Genomic DNA, 15,822 nt, shown 5'->3' on the forward strand with positions numbered 1-15,822 from the left:
AAACGGACCCCCTGGTCGAGAGGGTCGACCTCCTCCACGCCAACCCCCAGTATGCTTACATTGCGTACCCGGACGGGCGGGAGGACACAGTCTCCATAAGAGAACTCGCACCCTCGGGGGCCGCAGTAACCCACTACCACCCCCCCCACGATCCGATATCCAGCCCCAGCAGACGGCAGGCCTGGGCCCCGCGACCCGCTCGACATCTACGAGGACTACACACCAGTGCCCCAGCCTACGCGGGACTCTACGCCGGAAGCTTCACTACCCCTGCCGTCGCCACGTCGATCACAGCGGCAGACAAGACCTCCGGAGAGACTCCAATACACTAACTTTTAATACACTTCACCCCGCCGGACTCAATTTTAAACAAGGGGTGAATGTGGTAAACCACTGTTTGTGTTCCACTGTGTACATGCCTGTACATGCCTCGGCTGACTCCTCCCACGAATTCAGGTATAAAGGTGACTGCTCCACAGCCCCTTTGTATTCTGGACCGGTCGATCACTCGAGGCACACCTTCATTCTCTTGTTAATAAAAGCCTGTTAATTACTCGCTTAATCTCAGTCTTTTGAGTTATTGATAGCGCATCAGAGACGGAGAAGTCGAGGAGGGGAAGGGAAGAGTCGGAGATGGAACATGTGAAGGAAGGGTGGAAATTGGAAGCAAAGTGAATGAAATTTTCTAGTAAGGGCGAGAGCAGGAAACGGCACCGATACAGTCATCAATATACTGGAAAAAGTGAGGGAGGGGACCCGAGTAGGATTGAAACAAAGAACGTTCCACATATCCCACGAAAAGGCAGGCATAGCTAGGACCCATGTGGGTTCCCATAGCAACACCTTTAATTTGGATGAAGTGAGTGGAGTCAAAGGAGAAGTTGTTTAATGTGAGAACAAGTTCAGCCAGGCGAAGGAGGGTGGTGGTGGATGGGGACTGGTTGGGCCTCTGTTCAAGGAAGAAGCGGAGCGCCCTCAAGCCATCCTGGTGGGGATGAAGGTGTAGTGGGATTGGACGTCCATAGTGAAAAGGAGACAGTTGGGGCCAGGAAACTGTTAAAGTGGCGGACGGCGTCGGAAGAGTCGCAGATGTAGGTGGGAAGAGACTGGACAAGGGGAGGAAAAGAGTCGAGATAGGAAGAGATAAAGTTTCGTGGGGCAAGAACAGGCTGAAACGATGGGTCTACCAGGGCAGTCCTGTTTGTGGATCTTGGGAAGGAAGTAGAAGCGGGCTGTGTGGGGTTGGGGAACTATGAGAGTTTGGCGGCCGTGGAGGGAAGACCTCCAGAGGAGATGAGGTCAGTAAGAGTCTTGGAAACGGTGGCTTGATGTTCGGTAGTGGGGTCATGGTCCGGGGGAGGTAGGAGGTGGTGTTGGGAGAGTTGACGTTCAGCCTCCGCTAGGTAGAGGTTGGTTCGCCAAACAGCAACAGCACCACCCTTGTCAGCAGGTTTAATGACAATGTTGGGGTTGGATCTGAGAGAATGGAGTGCTGCAAGTTCAGAGGGAGGTAGGTTGGTGTGGGTAAGGGGAACAGAGAAAGAGACGACTGATGTCCCGCCGGCAGTTTGCAATAAAAAGATCTAGAGAGAGGTTAAGAGGCCAGAGGGAGGGCTCCAGGTAGAAAGAGAATTTTGAAAATGGGAGAAAGGGTCAGCTGTGCAGGGGTGAAGACTCCTGGCCAAAGAAGTGGGCACAGAGACGAAGGCGACGGAAAAAGAGCTGAGCGTCGTGCCGAGCTCGAAATTCATTGAGGTGGGGGCGTATGGGGATGAAGCTCAGGCCTTTGCTGAGGACTAATCAATTGGGGTCAGAAAGGGGAAGGTATTTTGCTTTTGTATCTGTGGGTTTAATAGTTTGCTGAAACAGAGGATGTGTAAGATTTGTGTCTCTTGACTTGTTTTCATGGCCACATAGGAAACTGTTAACCAAGGCAGTTTTGAGATAATGGAACAATGGAAGACAGGATAAAAACAAGTTGGTATCTGTTGTTTTGTAGGAAATACATCCTTTCTAGGGGTCTTGTTCACAATAACACTTGTCATGCCATAATGAATCAGCAATGACAATGTTTGTGAGAAGTGGCCTATAAAGATCTTGAGCTTTCTTTAACAATTTGTAGAGAAAAGCAAGATTGGAAAGGAACAACAATGACAAGTTTCTACCCAGGGAAAAATGGTTGATTTCTCTATGTCTACTGTTTAAAAATATTGTGTGTATCTGGGCTTGGTCTCATACAATAAACAATAGGAGTTACATCCGTATTTAGAGTCAGAAATCAAACTTCTTACAGTACTAAGGGAGTGCTGCATTGATGGAGGTGGTATCTTTTGGATGAGATGTTAAATCAAGGCACTGTCTTTTCAGGTGGACATAAAAAATCTCACGACACTATTCGACGAAGAGCAGGAGAATTCTCCAGTATCCTGGCAAACATTTATCCGTAAACCTACAGCACCAAAACAGATCAGCTAGTCATTTACCTCATTGCTGTTTGTGGGACCTTGCTGTGTGAAAATTGGCTGCTGCGTTTGCCTACATAACAGTAACTACATTTCAAAAGTAATTACTGCAATTGGCTGTAAAGCACTTGTGTGTACTGAGAACGTCTATATAAATGCATGTTCTTTTTCTATCAACATTAATAAAAGAATCACCACATTGATAGGCCACTTCTACTTACCTGTCTTTAAACGTGAGATTTTGAAGATTGCACTAGGTTTTTCATTAGTTATGAATCCCAGCAACTGCCACACTGGCATTCCACTCTTGTCTGGATATGAGAAATACACAGATCCTCCTGCTCCTACAGGGAATGGTGTTGTCCCCAGCATAAAGACCACCACGTGATTGACATTCTCATAATCAGGGAGGTTAAATACAAATTTCCCCTCTGAAACTAGTTGTGCATCTGTCTGCACCTGGGCAAGGGAGAAAAACCCCATTAGTGAACACAGAATACAAGAAATACAAGCCCAAGATATATTCCAACATTTTCACAACAACAGCATGAGGGGGAGATAAGAGTTAAAAAGATGGGGAAGACACACAGAAAAAGAGATGCAAATTTTCTTTTCCATTTTGTTCAAGAGCAATGCCATGTGAGATCAACTAGTAGCAGTTTCCTATTCTCCCAATGTTTACACAAACACACTCAATTTGGGCTGACTCCATTTTTGTAGAAAAAGGAGTGGCTCCAAGGAGATGATCATAAGCAATGTTTCTACTATGAACAGTGATGTCCCATTACATAGTATTACACAATATTTACACCACAGAAACAGGCCATTCAGTCCAACAGGTCGATGCCAGTTTTTATGCTCCACATGAATATATCCTTCTATTCCTTTCTCTCTCATGTACTTATCCATCTTCCCCTTAAATGCCTCTTTGCTATTCGCCTCAATTACTCCCTGTGGTAGCATGTTCCACATTCTAACCACTCTCTGAGTAAAGAAGTTTCTCCTGAATTCCTTATTGGATTTATCAGTGACTTTCTTATATTGATGGCCCCTAGTTTTGGACTCCACCACAAGTGGAAACATCTTCTCTACATCTACGCCATCGAATCCCTTCATAACTATAAAGACCTCTAAAGAGACCCAGCTTCTTCTTCACAATAGTTATAACCACTCAGTTCTGGTATCAACAATGTTCCCTCTAACTTTTTTTTTGGCGCACGGTCCCTTTAAATTTGCTGCACAGCCACACATGTACATTATAGAAACATATAAACATAGAAGGTAGGAGCAGGAGTAGGCCATTCGGCCCCTCGAGCCTGCTCCGCCATTCAATGAGCTCATGGCTGATCATCCAAACTCAGTAACCTGTCCCTGCCTTCTCCCCATATCCCTTTAGCCTTAAGAAATATATCTAACTCCTTCTTGAATATATTTAATGAATTGGCCTCAAGTGCCTTCTGTGGTAGAGAATTCCACTTCCCACCTACCGCTGAAACTGCCATTAACCCAGGGAGTAGTATCAGTTATTACAGCATTCTAATCCAAAGATAACACATCTACAAAGGAAAACAATCCTACAGAAGATGTTAGCAGCTGAGTTTGTGCATTTTTTTTTACCTGTATAATCCTAAGCAACTTCAAAGTGCACTACAATAAGACTTAACCACCTTATGCCCCTGAAACCAGTGTGTGTATCAATGTTGTCTATATGGACTTCTAGAAGACATTTGATAATGTTCCTCACAAGAGATTATTAGCAATAATAAAAGTGCATGGAATTGGAGGTAACCTTGTGATCTAGGTTAGTAATTGGTTGGGATGTAGGACATGAAGAGTAGGGATAAGGAGAATGTACTTTGATCGGCAGTATGTGACAAGTGGTGTTCCCCAGAGATCTGTACTGGGGCCTCAGCTTTTCACCATATACAGGAAACTCTTTGGTATCCGGCACTGACAGGACCGGCGTGTTGCCTGTTAATCAAAAATTCCGGATGACGGAGATGGTTATCTACCGAGGCTATTTTTAACAATGAAAAATAAAAAAATCAAGAAATGTGCAGTATACAGTAATTGGGTACTCCCCTAGAGAATGTTGTGTTAAATGGCTGGTGGAAGATGCTTGATTAAGTACAGTACTGCCAGTTGAGGGTAATGCAATGCAATGACTACCAGCAGCATGGGAGACGCACAGTACCCCTGTAAAATGGCGGATCAGAAGAGACTACCGGCAGCGCGGGAGAGTCAGGCTCCTGTTACAGGGGTATTGAGGTGTTCGGACTTCCGACAGTGCCAAGAAGCCGAGCAGTGGCAGTTTGGAGAACTACCCCCACTGACTAACTCGGCCACTGCGGGAGACTCGGACTCGGCAACATTGCCGGTTATTGAGGTGTTATTTTCGGAGTGAGAATTTTGCCGGTTAATAGAGAATTCCGGATATTTAGGTGCCGTTTAAATGAGAGTTTCCTGTATAGCAATGACTTGGATAAAAAAATATTTAGCAATGACTTGGATAAAAGAATAGAGAGTTGTCTATTCAAATTTGCATGAAACGAAGTTAGGAGGCACAGTAAGTTCAATAGATGGGAGCAGGAAGTCACAAAGGGACATAGACAGATTAAGTGAGTGGGCAAAACTGTGGCAGATGGAGTTCGATGTGGGGAACTGTGAGGTCTTCTACTGTGGATCCAAGAAAGACAAATTGGAATATTTTCTTAATGGTGACTAGGAACTGGAGGTTCAAAGGCATTTAGGTGTCTATGCATAAATCACTAAAAGCAAATGCTCAGCTAACAAAAGTAATCAAAATGTCTAATGGAATGTTGGCCTTTATCTCAAGGGGCTTGCAATACAAAAGTGAAGAATTTATGCTTTCGTTATTCATTTGATCAGACCCCATTTGGAGTACTGCATTGAGTTTTGGGCACCGCACTTCAAGAAAGATATATCGGCCTTGGAGGGTGAACAGTGCAGATTATGAGATAAATTATATGGACAGGTTGCATAAACTTGGCTTGTAGTCCCTTGAGTTTAGAAGGTTGAGGAGTGATCTAATTGTGATGTTTAAAATGATAAGAGTTTCAATAGGGTAGGTAGAAAAAAACTATTTCCTCTGGTGGGGGAATCCAGAACAAAGAGGCAACCCCTGCATCGGTAAAGTGACTTAGGTCATTGTGTAATGTTAAAGATGCTATATAAATGCAAGTTGTAGTTGTTGAATATCTTGATGTTGATTTGTATGATTGGTGGGGTTCCTTTTAGTTGATTTTTTAAAAATCTCTACCTTGTGAAAATTATTTAACTATGAAAACATAACTTTTTCATGTCTAGTAGTTATATACAGTCTTATTATTTTTCTACAGTATACAAACCTTTTCAAGGGAGAAAACATTACGGATCACACCGCAATTTCTATTTGCTGAACTAATAGTAGTGCACTGAACCAAGTATCATGAAACTCAGTAAACCTATTTTATAGAATTTTTTAAAATCCTAAGTTGATACGTCTGCCAATTCTCAGGCAAGAAATCTGTAAAACCCAAGTAAAAGTGAAAAAGGCAAAATACTGCGGATGCTGGAAATCTGAAATAAAAACAGAAAATGCTGTAAATACTCAGCAAGTCAGGCAGCATCTGTGGAGAGAGAAACAGAGTTAATGTTTCAGGTTCTGACGAAGGGTCATCGACCTGAAATGTTAATTCTGTTTCTCTCTCCACAGATGCTGCCTGTCCTGCGGAGTATTTACAGCATTTTCTGTTTTTATTTATTTATTTTTTTTTTTAAGTGAAAACTGGTTGAAAAATCTGAAAGCAATGCAGCCTGCACTTCGTATTATACAACAAATACTTGCATTTATATAGCACCTTTAACATAGAAAAAAATCAAAAGGCACTTCACAGAAGTGTTATCATACAAAAATTGACATGAGCGAAAGAAGAATAGGAGTAAATAAAATCTTGGTCAAAGAGGTAGGTTTTAAGGAGCGTCTTAAAGGAACTAAAGTGGAGAGGCTGAGTGGTTTGGGGAGGGAATTCTAGAGCTTACAGCCTAGGTGACTGAAGGCACAGCTGCCAGTGGTGGGGCGAAGGAAATTAGGGATGCACAAGTGGCCAGAGTTGGAGGAACGCAGAGATCGTGGTGGGTTGTAGGGCTGGAGGAGGTTATAGAGACAAGGGATAATGAGGCCATGAAGGGATTTGAACACAAAGGTGAGAATTTTAAATTGTAGGGAACCGGGAGTCAATGTATATCAGCGAGCACTGGGGTGATGGGTGGGTGGGACATGGTGTGGGTTAAGATATGGGAGACCTGGCAGGAGAGCACTGGATTAGTCGAGTCTGGAGGTGATGAAGGCATGGATGAGGGTCTCAGCAACAGTTCAGCAGAGGCAAGAACAGAGGTGGAAGTAGGTGGTCTTCGTGATGGTGGGGGTATGGGGTCCGTTGCTCAGCTTGGTGTCAAATAGGTCACCGAGGTTGTAAACGGTCAGCTTCAATGCGAGACAATGGCAGGGGAGGGGAATGGAATCAATAGCAAGGGTACGGAGTTTGTCATGGGTACCGAAGATGATGGCTTTGGTCTTCCCAGTGTTTAACTGGGAAAAATTGCAGCTCATCCAGGACTGGATGTCAGACAATCAGTTTGATTTTTTTTTACTTCAATCACGGGAATGTGGACGTCGCCGGCAAGGCCAGCATTTATTGCCCATCCCTAATTGCCCTCGAGAAGGTGGTGGTGAGCTGCCTTCTTGAAAACAACTGAGTGGCTTGCTAGGCCATTTCATAGGGCAGTTAATAGTCAACCACATTGCTGTGGGTCTGGAGTCACATATCGGCCAGACCGGGTAAGGATGGCAGATTTCCTTCCCTAAAAGGACTTTAGTGAACCAGATGGGTTTTTACAACAATCCAGTAGTTTCGTGGTCACCATTACTGATACCAGCTTTTTATTCCAGATTTATTTAATTGAATTTAAATTCCCCAGCTGATGTGGTGGGTAGAGCTGGGTGTTGTTAGCATACATGTGGAACCGGACGCCATGTCTTCCAGATAATGTCAAAAAAAGTAGCGGAACATTGCCTACAAAACAACTCGTCACGATATCTGCGCTCCTCCAATTCTGGCCTCTTGCACATCCCCAATTTTAATCATTCCACCATTGGTGGCCTCAGCTTCCTAGGCCCTAGGCTCTGGAATTCTCTCCCTGAGCCTCTCTGTCTCGCCACCTCTCTCTCCCCCTTTAAGATGCTCTTTAAAACCTAACTCTTTGACCAAGCTTTTGGTCACCCGTCCCAATATCTCATGTGGCTTGGTGTCAAATTTTGTTTAATAACGCTCCTGCAAAGTGTCTTGGGATATTTTGCTACGTTAAAGAATTTATGTAAAATCAAGCTGTTGTTGTCGAGGTGGACCTCATGGACAGGATGAGCTCGGAGGGAGAATGAGGAGAGATAGGAAAGAAACGAATGAAAGATGCGGGTTAAGGGCTAGCACAGGGAAGAGGGAGTGCAGCAAAATCAGCTGAACAGACAGTCTCAATCTTAGTGACAAAGAAATCCATGAACTCCTCACACTTGTTGCTGGAGGTGAGGGAGAAGGGGGCACGGGAGAGGGGTTTATGGAGAAAGTTTATAGTGGAAAAAAGAAGCCGGGTGTTATCTTTACATTCCAAGATGATCCTGGAGGACTGGGCGATTTTGCAGAGGAGAGTGAGGCCCGATAGTGCGTACGCCATCCTAATCCTTCTGTTTGCGCCCCGCAAATTCCGGGTTTCCGCATGCTCTGCACATGCGCGAAAACCCGGAACTTGCGATCTGTCAAGGTATGCCTTGACAGATCTACCGAACCGACTGAGAAATCACTTTCGCCGGTGCAGAGTTGGGCTATTTGCCCAACTACTGCCCAGCAAATGCCCACAAAACTTGGTTATTATAAATTTTAAATTAAAATTTTTTTAATAAAAAATGATGCACAAACACTTAAATTCGTTTATGCAAATATTGGCCTGGATTAAAATGTTTAAAATTATTTTTCAAAAATACTTTAAAAATTTATTGTATTTGGTGTAAATATTAATTTTTTTTAATTGTATTTGGTGTAATTAAGGGATTATTAGTTAAATTTGAAATTCAGGACATTTGTATTTATTAGAGTTGTCTAAATAGTTTAATTATTTGCAGATTCCTGTAGGATTTATGGAGATTCCATTCGTAAATAACTGCAACGGAATCCTCTTTTCTCATTGGAGGACCTGGCCCACGTGACCCCAGGGACACTTACAAACCGCCTGCGTCCCTGGGATCGTGGGCCTCTACGTAGGCGTGTACCTGCAGGCCCAGGACCCGAACTTTCCGTAGCTGTGGTGCCAAGAGACAAGTTTGGAAATATTTTGCAGCTCAGAGGTGTATACGCCTCTGACCGCAAATTCAGGGCCAATAAATAGCTGCTTTTTAAACAATCATACAATCTGCACTAAAAACAGAAAATGCTGGAAATACTCAGCAGGTCAGGCAACATCTGTGGAGAGAGAAACAGAGTTAACATTTTAGGTCGATGAAACGTTAACTCTGTTTCTCTCTCCACAGATGCTGCCTGACCTGCTGAGTATTTCCAGCATTTTCTGTTTTTATTTCAGATTTCCAGCATCTGCAGTATTCTGCTTTTGTATGAAATCTGCACGTTTATTTTATTTTTTCAAATAATGCCTTCTTGCCCTTAATACAGGTAATTTTGAAGCTAAAAATAAGCACACCCCAACCACAACAGTCAAGCATTTCCCAAAATATGTCAAAGATTACAATAGAATTGAAGTCAATTGATCGTTTTTCAAAACACAGCTTTTATTCTTCCCTGCTTCCAATAATGTAACTTTTCACAGATCCAAAAATCGTCGTCTTCTTCTTCTTAGGCAGTCCCTCGGAACTGAGGATGACTTGCTTCCACATTAAAAATGAGTTCGCAGGTGACTGATTAGTCCAATGCGGGACCTACAGTTTCTGTCACAGATGGGGCAGACGGTGGTTGAAGGGGCGGGTGGGTGGGGTGCTTGGGTTGACATGCGCTCCTTGCGCTTGGCTTCCGCTTGCTCCCAGTGAAGAGACTTGAGGTGTTCGGCGCCTTCCCGGATGCTTCTCCTCCACTTTGTGCGGTATTGGGCCAGGGATTCCCAGGTGTCAGTGGGGATGTTGCACTTTTTCAAGGAGGCTTTGAGGATGTCCTTGAAGCGTCTCCTCTGCCCACCTGGGGCTCTCTTGCCGTGCCGGAGCTCCGAGTAGAGCGCTAATTTCGGGAGTCTCGTATCGGGCATGCGGACAAAGTGACCCATCCATCGGAGCTGATCGAGCGCGGTCAAAGCTTCGATGCTGGGGATGTTGGCCTGAGCTGGAATACTCACGTTGGTGTGCCTATCCTGCCAAAGGATTTGCAGGATCTTGCGAAGGCAGCGTTGGTGGTACCTCTCCAGTGTTTTGTGGTGCCTGCTGTACATGGTCCATGTCTCTGAGGCATACAGCAGGGCGGGTATCACTGCTACTCTGTAGACCATGAGCTTAGTGCCGGGTTTGAGGTCCTGGTCTTCAAACACTCTCTTCCTCAGGTGACCAAAGGCTGCACTGGCACACTGAAGGCGGTGTTGGACTTCGTCGTCGACGTCTGCCCTTGTTGACAGTAGGCTCCCGAGGTATGGAATGTGGTCCACGTTGTCCAAGGCCTTGTTGTGGATTTTGATAATCGGGGGGCAGTACTGTGTGACGGGGGCAGGTTGGTAGAGGACCTTTGTCTTACGGATGTTTAGCGTAAGGCCTATGCTCTCGTATGCTTCGGTGAAGGTGTTTACGATGGTTTGGAGTTCGACCTCCGAGTGAGCGCAGACGCAAGTGTCATCTGCGTCTGCATACTGTAATTTGACGACAGAGGATGGGACGACCTTGGATCTGGACTGGAGGTGACGGAGGTTGAACAGTTTCCTGTTTGTTCTGTAAATTAGCTCCACTTCAGTGCGGAGCTTACTGAGGGGGAGATAGAGCATTGCAGCAAGGAAGGTCGAGAAGAGCGTTGGTGCGATGACACAGCCTTGATTGACCCCGGTTCGTACGTAAATTGGGTCTGTGGTGGAACCGTTGGTCAGGATCACGGCTTGCATGTCGTCGTGAAGCAGGTGGAGGATGGTGACAAACTTTTGAGGGCAGCCGAATTTGAGGAGGACACTCCATAATCACTCACGGTTGACAATCTCGAAGGCCTTTGTGAGATCAAAGAAGGCCATGTACAGCGGTTGGTGCTGTTCCCTGCATTTATCTTGTAATTGACGTGCGGTGAAGATCATGTCCATTGTGCCCCTTAGTGGGCGGAATCCACATTGCGACTCTGGGAGGAGCTCTTCGGCCACTGGGAGGAGGCGATTGAGGAGGATTCTTGCGATGACTTTCCCTGTGGCAGACAGCAGGGAAACTCCTCTGTAATTATCGCAATCGGACTTGTCACCTTTCTTGAAGATGGTCACAATTACGGCGTCTGAGATCCCCTGGCATGCTCTCCTCCTTCCAGATAAATGAGTTCATGAATTCGCGCCAGTAGTGCTTCTCCGCCATGCTTTAGTGCCTCAGTGGGGATTCCATCTGCTCCTGAGGCCTTGTTGTTCTTCAGTTGTCAGAAGGCCTTTTCAACCTCATGCCGGGCTGGGATTGTGCTGAGGTGGCGGCGGGTAGCATGCTGCAGGATGGAGTTGAGGACACTCACGTCGAAGACAGAGTCTCGGTTAAGGAGATCTTCGAAGTGCTCCTTCTAGCGAGCAGTGACTGCCTCTCTGTCCTTGATGAGTACCTCTCCATTCTTGGCCCGCAGTGGGGTAGGGCCTTGGGTGCTTGGGTCATAGATTATCTTGACTGCGCTAAAGAATCCACGCACGTCGTGGCTGTCGGCTAGCTGCTGGATCTCCTGCGCTTTCTCCACCCACCATCTGTTCTTTAGGATGCGAGTTTTTTGTTGGACCTCGGCCTTCAGGCATCTGTAGAGCTGCTTTCTTGCTCTCAAGTTCTGTTGCTGTTTCCAGATCAGGAATGCCTTGCGCTTGCGGCTTATTAGCTCCTGGATCTCCTGGTCTTATTTAGAAGCTAAAAATAAGCACTCCCCAACCACAACAGTCAAGCATTTCCAAAAATATGTCAAAGATTACAATGATCAATTGACTTCAATTCTGTTTTTCAAGACACAGCTTTTATTCTTCCCTGCTTCCAATAATGTAACTTTTCACAGATCCAAAAGTATTGCCTCGCTTTCAGCACCCACAAATATTTGTTTAAAAATAAACTATTAAATCCCAATTGTGCATGTAGTGTGCACAAGTGTTGAATCAAAATAAACTTACCAATCGACCCGCAACCAAGCATCCGAACATTATCTCACCAAATGTGCCGTCCCTCTCTAAGAGCCCAGCTCTCGCCAGTCTCTGACATGTCACTGTTACTGTCGCTCGCCGTTCGCCCCGCGGCCACTTACCAAGGGGCAGAAGCTTCTCGAACCCACAACGTCTGGAAGCAGCGGCGCCCCCGCAGGGTCCGCCCTCCGACCTTTCACACCCGGAAACAGTTTGCAGACCACTGTGACTATGGCAACCACAAATGCCGGAAGCCCCCACCGAACTCCGGTGAAGAGTCGCTCTCACGGTTTTTTTGCGTTTAGTACCTTTGCACCGATTACGTTATGAATAGCCGCTAAATTCCGTAATCCGTTACAGTTGCTTCCCAGCAACTTTAATCCTTTGTTATTTATTTCATTGACGTTTGACTCCTGGTGAAAGTTGATTTCATTACCGGCTCTCTAGCAAAACGGACTGTTATCCATAAATATCACTAGAAAATACTCTTCTTAAATTAAGTGTAGGTTCCGTGCATGTTGTTTTGGAAAGATCCCTGTGCGTACTCGTTAAAGGTGAAGTTTGATTTTAAAGGTCGTGGTAACGTGTCGAACCGTTTCCAGGTTGCGCATGCGTAGCCTGGCCTGCGTAACAACAGAAAATGCTGGAAAAACTCAGCAGGCCAGGCAACATCCGTGGAGAGAAAATAGAGTCGACGTTTCGGGTCTAACCCTTTTTCAAAACTGGAAAGGAAATGAAATAGATCAAAAGGCAGGGCTGGGAGAGAACAAAAGCGCCTGTGTATCTCCTTAACCAATCAGATTGAAGAATTGTTAATAAGCAGCGCAGAGTCTGAACCAGGAAATTACGGTTAGAATACTGAATTCAATGTCAAATCAGGTACAGAAAGCAAAACAAAGAGGGAAAGATAGATTGAATTAAAAGAGAACGATAAAAGAGACAGAATGTAAAAGTAAAAAAGTATAATTTTTTTAAATCTCCAACAAAAATTAAAATCTGAAGGAATGAAACTCCACACTTGTAGAAGTTAATTTTCTGACCACATTTCAATTTTTGAAACTAAAAGGAAATCTGACAATTATTTAATTGTACATTTTCCTCCAGCAGAGGTCAGGCTCTTGTAGCCATGGTGTTGATATGGCTGGTCCATTTAAGCTTCTGGGCAGTGGTGGGCCCCCAAGATGTTGATGGTAGGGTAATCGGTAATGCTGGCGACATTACAGATTAGGGGGGAGATGGCTGGTCTTTTTGTTTGTTTGTGTGAAATGGTCATACCAGGCACTTCGGCAGCATGAATATTATCTGCCACTTGTCAGTCCAAGCCTGGATATTATCTAAGTCCTGCTGCAGGCTGGCGTAGGCTGCTCATTATCGGAGGAGTTGTAAATGAAGCTGAAAATTGAGCTATCGTCAGTGAACAACTCCACTTCTGAACTTATGACATAGGGAAGGACATTTATGAAACAGCTGAAGAAGGTTAGGCTAAGAATGCTTCCCTAAGGAACTCCTGCAGCAATGTCCAGTGACTGCAATGATTGGCCTCTGACAACAGCCTTATGTCAGGTATAACTGAAGCACTGGAGGGTTTTCCCTTTGACCATCTCCGACATCAGTTTTACTGGTGTGCCTTAGTGCCGAACACGATGCTAGCTTGGTATTGAAGTCAGCCACTCTCGCCTCTCTTCTGACATTAAGCTCTTGCATCCATGTCTGGGTTAAGGCTGTAATGAGGTTTGAAACCAAGTAGTTCTGGTGAAACCAAATGGTTCTGGTGGAACCCAAATTGAGCATCAGTGAGCAGGTTATTGGTGAATAAGTGTTGCTTGATGACACTATTGATGATTCCTTCCATCACTTTCCTGATGGTTGGGAGGAGGCTAATAGGGCAATAATTGGCTGGATTAAATGTATCCTGTTTTCTGTGGCTGGAACAGACTTGGGCAATCTTCTGGTCTCATAGCTGTAATGGAACAGCTTGGCTAGGGGAGTGGCTAGCTTTGGTGCACAGGTCTTCAGCATTACAGCCAGGATGTTGTTCAGTGCACTCAGCTCTTAATGTCACATGGAGTGAATTGAATTGGGTGGACACTGGCATTTATGATAGTGGCGACTTCATGAGGTCTGTGGTGGATCAAACAATTCAGCCTTGCCTCTTGCATACTGGCTCCACCATGGTTGAGGATCGGGATGTTCATGGAGCCTCTTCCCCGTGTTAGCTGCCTGGTTGTCCACCACCAATTTTGACTAGATGTTATGGACTACAGAGCTTTGCTTTGATCTGTTGGATGTCGGATTGCCTAGCTCTTCTATAGCTTGTTTTTAGTGTTTAGCGTGCAGGTAGTCCTGTGTAGTGGGTTCACTAGGTTAGGACCTCATTCTGTGGTATGTCTGGTGCTGCTCCTGGCATGCCCTTTTACATTCCACATTGAGCAAGAGTTAGTCTCCCAACTTAATGATTGTCAAAGCTTGAAGGATATGGCGGGCCATGAAGTTGCAGATGGTGCTGGTATATAATTATGCTGCTGGTGAGCCAAACTCCGTTTTGGGCTAGATTTGTCCTTCGTGTGTCCCACTTACACTGCAATAGTGACAGACTATACAATGGAAGATGTCCTCATTATGGAGACAAGACTTTGTCTTCATAAAGGCTGTGTGATGGTCAGTGCTATCGTGGACAGACACATCTGTGACAGGTACATTGGTATGGATGTGGTCAACTAGGTTACTTCATGTTGGTTCCTTCACCGCCTGATGCGGGCCCAGTCTGGCAAATATATCCTTCAGGACTCCAGCCAGGACAGCCAGTGGTGGTAGTACCAAGCCACTTTTGGTGGTGGATATTGAAGTGACCTCCCCGGAGTACATTCTGTGCCGTTGCTTCCCTCAGAGCTTCCTTCAAGTGATGGTCAGTTGAGAGGGGGGGGGGGGGAGAGGAGTGGGAGGAGTAGTGGATGATAAGTGATCAGCGTATTTCCTCGACATTGGCCTGAAAAGCCAGGAGACTTTATGGTGTCTGGATTCAATGTTGAGGACTCGCGGAGCCACTTCCACCCAACTGTATACCACTGTGCCCCCACCTGATTGACTTCTCCTCCTGCCCCTGCATAATGAACTGGTTAAGTTGGGATAGGTAGGAATCAACAAACAAGGGGCAGCCCCACAAGAGAGAGGTGGTGAAGAAAGGAATGGTCAACTGCAACAAAAGGCAGAGATCAAGAACAAAGAGGGATAACATGCCACGTTCACATGCAAAAAAGATGCCATTGGTGACCATATTAGCCAATATTGTAAATGGTTTCCTTTCCTCAGACACTGTACCCCTAACAGTCACCCCCTCCTCCGCCGTCCTCACTAACCACTGGTTCATTTCCATCCCTCCAATCAGACTTTTATCCCTCCTACAACACTTAAACAACCCATACCAAAGTCCCTGATGAGTTTCCGTGATTGGTGCATTATCCTTCATCATCTCTGCTGGCTTTGACAGTGGTCTCATTATCCTTCTCCAATGCCTCTCCTCCCTTGCCTGTCACTTTAATTCTCCGCTCCACTCCCACTCTGACCTCGGCCTCTTTCACTGTTCCAACGAAGCTCAATGTACAGCACCTCATCTTTCTATTAGGCACTTTATAGCCTTCTGGACTCAACATCGAGTTCAACAATTTCAGAACATAACCTCTGCCCCTATTTTTTCACATGGCAGCTGTTGATGATTCTACCATTCCCATTTACACCTCTTCTAGACCCATATTTTGTTTCTTTACTTGTTCCATTACCATCTCCCTTTGCTTTGTACTTTCATATCTTTTGTCATTTAATCACTCCTGCCTTCCACCCTATCACAAATCTTCCCTTTTGTTCTTTCCTGCCCCTCCCCTCTTTCCCTGCCTCTGCACTTGCTTAAAATCTGTTACATCTCTAACTTTCCAGTTGTGACGAAAGGTCATTGACCTGAAACGTTAACTCTGTTTCTCTCTCCACAGATGCTACC

General features: G+C 45.3%; 1 protein-coding gene across 2 annotated transcripts in view; it reads right to left on the reverse strand.

The window, feature by feature from the left end:
- Nucleotides 1–12,113, reverse strand: part of hikeshi (heat shock protein nuclear import factor hikeshi) — a 45,303-nt gene extending 33,190 nt beyond the window's left edge. Inside the window, exons 1-2 of one of the 2 annotated variants that reach the window (XM_085998815.1) lie at nt 11,823–12,113; nt 2,684–2,921 (exon numbers count right to left, since the gene is read on the reverse strand). In XM_085998815.1, the coding sequence (XP_085854941.1) occupies nt 2,684–2,921; nt 11,823–11,852 (268 nt within the window). In that variant the 5' untranslated portion in view covers nt 11,853–12,113. The remainder of the gene's footprint in view (nt 1–2,683; nt 2,922–11,822) is intronic. The other variant, XM_085998816.1, reaches the window with a different exon arrangement.
- Nucleotides 12,114–15,822: the final 3,709 nt, after the last annotated feature.

The sequence above is a fragment of the Somniosus microcephalus genome, chromosome 10 (assembly GCF_052327205.1).
Source record: "Somniosus microcephalus isolate GS21.2 chromosome 10, FLI_Smic_1.0, whole genome shotgun sequence".
Lineage (NCBI taxonomy): Eukaryota > Metazoa > Chordata > Chondrichthyes > Squaliformes > Somniosidae > Somniosus > Somniosus microcephalus.